This window comes from Orycteropus afer, unplaced genomic scaffold, assembly GCF_000298275.1.
Source record: "Orycteropus afer afer isolate SDZICR_OR568_19922 unplaced genomic scaffold, OryAfe1.0 scaffold00099, whole genome shotgun sequence".
Taxonomy (NCBI): domain Eukaryota; kingdom Metazoa; phylum Chordata; class Mammalia; order Tubulidentata; family Orycteropodidae; genus Orycteropus; species Orycteropus afer.
Genome location: NW_006921686.1, coordinates 4353070 through 4357505, shown reverse-complemented (window position 1 = coordinate 4357505; position 4436 = coordinate 4353070). Strand labels below are relative to the sequence as shown.

General features: G+C 53.1%; 2 protein-coding genes across 2 annotated transcripts in view; one reads left to right on the top strand and one right to left on the bottom strand.

The window, feature by feature from the left end:
* LOC103198859 (vasodilator stimulated phosphoprotein) overlaps positions 1–64 on the top strand; it is a 13618-nt gene extending 13554 nt beyond the window's left edge. The window contains exon 13 of the mRNA XM_042781243.1: positions 27–64. Coding sequence (XP_042637177.1) covers positions 27–64 — 38 coding nt within the window. The remainder of the gene's footprint in view (positions 1–26) is intronic.
* A 1754-nt stretch (positions 65–1818) lies between these two features.
* Positions 1819–4436, bottom strand: part of LOC103198858 (optic atrophy 3 protein-like) — a 7085-nt gene continuing 4467 nt past the window's right edge. Inside the window, exons 2-3 of the mRNA XM_007943066.2 lie at positions 2547–2972; positions 1819–1967 (exon numbers count right to left, since the gene is read on the bottom strand). Coding sequence (XP_007941257.2) covers positions 1819–1967; positions 2547–2972 — 575 coding nt within the window. The remainder of the gene's footprint in view (positions 1968–2546; positions 2973–4436) is intronic.

The window sequence follows — 4436 nt, the reverse complement described above, 5'->3', positions numbered from 1 at the left end:
GACCTCTGACCTTTGTTTGCTTCCAGCCTTTGTCCAGGAGCTGAGGAAGCGGGGTTCCCCCTGACCTCGGGAACTCAAAGAATCCTGCTTCTCCTTTCCGCACACCCCGCCCATCACCCAGCTTTTCCCTGCCTCGACTTGACTCGGAATTGGCTGAAGACTACACAGGAATGCGTCTTCCCCACTCCCCATCCTTCTTGGAAAATTCCAAGGGGGTGTGATTTCCCTGGCACCATGCCCACACCCATACTGGCTGCTGATTGGCTGGGGAGGCCCCCGCCCCTTGCTCCCTTTGGTCCTTCTCTCTGCCATCCCCTCTGGGCTGGTTCCTCTACTGGGGATGTACCAATTAGCCCCACAGTCGGGGGAGGAAGGAGGGAATTACACATTCCCTGGTTCTAGATTCACTTTATCGCTTAATGCCTTCGAATTTTTGTTTTTTTTTTAAGAAAATAAATATATATATATATTTGGGTTTGGAGGGATGGGGAGGGAAATTTTTTTTCTCTTTGGTTTTGATAAAATGGGGTGTGGGGAGTTTTTAAATGCTATGGCCCCAGGCTTGTCCCATTTGGGATAGCTATTTAAGGGGGGGTATTCCATCAGGTTGGGGGTTCCTCACCCCAGCCCAAGGACCCCCACCTTCCCTATGGCTCCTTCCCCTTTTCTATGAGGAATTAAGATGCTGTAACTTTTTGGAACCTCAGTTTTTTTTGTTTTTTTAATTTGGGTAGGTTTGGGGGGCCAGGCCATCTTACCCCCCTCTGGGAAAATAAGATGAGGGAGAAAGAATATGGGGAGTAAAGCTCTCCTCTCCCTCCTTTACCTACAGCCTCTTGACAACGGGCCCCTGCAGAATAAATCTGCCGGTTTTTGTAAATGCGAAGATCTCTGGTGTGGTTTGAAGGGTTCTTTGATGAGGATGGGGGTGCCCCTCCCTTGGTACCCCGTTATGGGAAGACCTGGTTCTTTCTGCTGAGAACCTCACCCTCGCTCCTGTCACCTGCTGTCTCTTCATCTTTCTCTTCACCCAGAAAAAAAAAAAAAATTGCCATTCAGTTGATTTCAACTCATAGTGACCCACTTTGGGTTTCCAAGGCACTAAGTAGATTGCCAAGGAGCTCTGGTAGCATAGTGGCTAAGATGCTTGCCTGCTAACCAGAAGGCTGGTGGTTCAAACCCACCAGCCACTCCTCGGAAGGAAGGTGGGGCACTCCTACTTCTGTAGTGATACTGCCTCGGAAACCCAAGGAGGGGTCGCTATGAGTCAGGGCTGACTCGACGGCACATAACAACAAGAAGTAGATTGCCCAGTCTTCTTTCCACCAAGTGCCTGGTGGGTTTGAACCGCCAGCCTTCTGGTTAGCAGCCAAATGCTTTAGGCACTGTGCCACCAGAGCCATAGTCTGGGTCTTTCTGACCCCTTCTCTCCCTGCTCCAGTCACTCCGCCGTCTTGGAGGAAGGAGCTGGGCAGTTCGTCAGTTGTGTGGTCTTGGGCTTCAGTTTCCCCACTAGGAAAGGGCTTGGTAGTTTGCAGGTGGTTGGGTGAGTAACATTGGCTGGTGGAATATTCCATTTGGGTGGGTGGGGAAGTGAGGGGATGTGGGGGAGCTATTAGAGGGGGGACTGTGGGACCAGTCCCAAGTCTGGAAGGAAGTGGATCCCTGAGTGCTCTGGGATATTGATTTGAATAGAAGATGGGTGTGTGTGACCATCTGATTCATGTGGATCAGGGGGCAGCGAGGTCCCCATGAGAGAATACTGGAGGGACTTTGGAGACAGGTAAATAGGGAGATGGGATGGAAAGACAGGACGGATTAGCCCAAGTCGGGATTGATTTTTCCACCCTGTGGAGCCATGTCCTGCTGGAACAGGCCGCGGTTTGGGGATTGGATGGCATTGAGCGGGAAGACCCCACTGTTCCAGTGGGTTGTGGCACAGACTACAAAGTGGAGGCAGAGGGGCCCTGTTAGAACAATAGAGGGCATGGCTCCCAGTTGAAGGTGCGTTACAGGAACACACAGGTACTCATTGGAGTTAAGGCAGTCCAAGGTCCTTGTTTATGAATTGTTTTTTCCCCCTAACAAGTGAGGTAGACAGAAGGACGAGGTAGATGGTTACGGAAGGTCTTCATTTTCTTTGTCACAACAGTCTATCAACGAGGACGACAAAGGGGGTGTTCTTGTGTAATGACCTTCCTGGGGAAGGGACCACCTCTCAGATAAAAGGGTGTGTGTGTGACAGAATGGTTAAGTCCATGTGTAGGATGCAATGTCATTTTGCCAAAAGAGTGAGAAGGATGCCCTGCTGGCCCCGAATTTGTGGGAAGTTGCTGCCTTTCAATTGCAATGTGCTGAACCAGAGGGCTGGGAAGAGGGCGGTGTTCCAGCAGGAGGGAGGGAGGTCCCACTATTAACTAAGGAGGTTACCAAATGCGTGTTGGATCGACCCCAGCTCAGGATCTGCTTTGCCTCCAGGTTCCTCTGGGTTAGTCCCAGCAAGGTCAAGAACTAGAGCCTCGAGGCTGCCTATTTCTTAGGTTCACCTTCCGGTGCGGGCTGTGTCGGGGGCGTGGTCTGGGGAGGGGGCGGTGCCAGGGCTGCGGGCGGGGCGTCCCGGGCGCGCAGCTGCGTGCGCACGTCCTGCAGCTGCGCCCTGAGCTCCTCCAGGGCGCTCTGTGACGGCGCTGCCTGCACCTGCGCCTGCAGCGCCTCGAGCATGAGCGACAGGTGGTCCACCTCGTCCTGCAGCATAGCCCAGGCGGCGCTCTGCTCCAGCTGCTGGCGGCGCTGCTGGCGCTGCTGGCGCCAGAACTCGAGCATCAGGCAGCCAACACCCACAATGAAGATGGTGGCCTCCCCCAGCAGCTCGGCGCCCAGCTCGGCGGCCGCGTCTTCGTTCAGAGGCTTGATGGCTGCGCCTCGGAAGCCCATGATACGCATCTTGGTCCGCATCTCCACCCAGTGGTACACTGCGGGGGAAGACAGGGGTCAGGCCGGCCCGGGGAGCCCCCTGCAAGTCCACCCTCCGAGTCTCGGTGTCCCCGTCGGTGCAATGGGAACGCTGCAGCCGGAATCACCAAGGGTGGGGTGGGGCTCCAAAGGCGCATTTTAAAGGCACCCAAAACATTCCGAGCAGCAGCGGGAGATGAGAAGCCCAGCTCTGGAGGGGTGGCCCTCAGACTGGGGACCACATCCCTGGGGGGACTCCCAGGACTCCCAGAGGGTAGGCTGTCCTATGCCGGGCCAGCCGGGCCCCTCCCTCCTCTCGCGAAGGTGGAGTTTGTCGATTCTGGCCTCCAGAGCGCGTTGGCTTGTGGAGGTTTTGGCAGATTGGAAGGAGCTCAGGAGCAGAGCGCCGCTGCCCTAAGGAGAACCCCTTCCTCACCTAATTCATGTAAAAAGGCTTCTTAGCCTTTGCATCGTTACAAACGCAACAGAGGAGTAGAGGTGCTGCTGGACCACTGGGTGGAATTGAACCTTTTGGTTAGTAGGCAAGTGCCAACCGCTTTAGGCACCCAGGGACCTTGTGACTTACTCCAGCGTTAATGAATAGTCACCTGTGGATACAGGAGTTGATTGATTGCAGCTTGTTTCCAGATGCATTTCTGATAACATCTTCTGTCTCACCCCCTCCAATTAGCCTCCACAGCAACCACACTGTGACCTCTTAGAATTGCCCTTTCTAACTTTTAGTTAGAAAAATAACATTTGGAAGATGGAGGAATAGGCAGACAAGCGACACAGACTGTCTTCAACAAAGAAAAGAAAAACCAATTGACAGAGATACAGAAGATACTCCTGGAGCCCTGAGCTTTGAAAGGAACTATACAGAAGTGGATTAGGCACCAACTAGTGGAAAAACCTGAACGAAAACAGTGAGTACAGAGACGGTCGGAGCTGTGGACCGTCAGCTACTCTGACGGGACCAACAGCCTGAATAGTTCCAAGTGGTGCTGGGACCTGAGAATTGACCTAAAGATCAGCCCTGGTCACCAAGGGCTGCAGGGACGACTGCGCTGGTGGCCTATGTAGGAAGGGAAATAGCAAGGACACAGACAACCTGAGCTGTGGACTTTCCACCGTCTGGAGGGCACAGCCATTTTGATCGTTTACACACAGGAGCAATTTTGGATATTTAAAGTGACTTGAGGGGGCAACCATTTTGAATGTTTACAAGCGGTGGCCATTTTGGATATTTAAAGTGACTGAGGGCGCAGGCATTTTGAATCTTTACAAGTGGCCACCATTTTGGATTTTAAAGTGACAGCATTCTTGGATAGCATTCGGATTTCAGGGACCTAAGAATAGGCTCTGTTTGCAAAGGTCGGCAGGGACGTACGAGAGGCTGACAACAGGAAAGGAGACAGGTGGTGAGTGTATAAGTGCTGTCAACTAGTGAATAGAGGAGCACAGCACAGTACCCTGCTTGCATA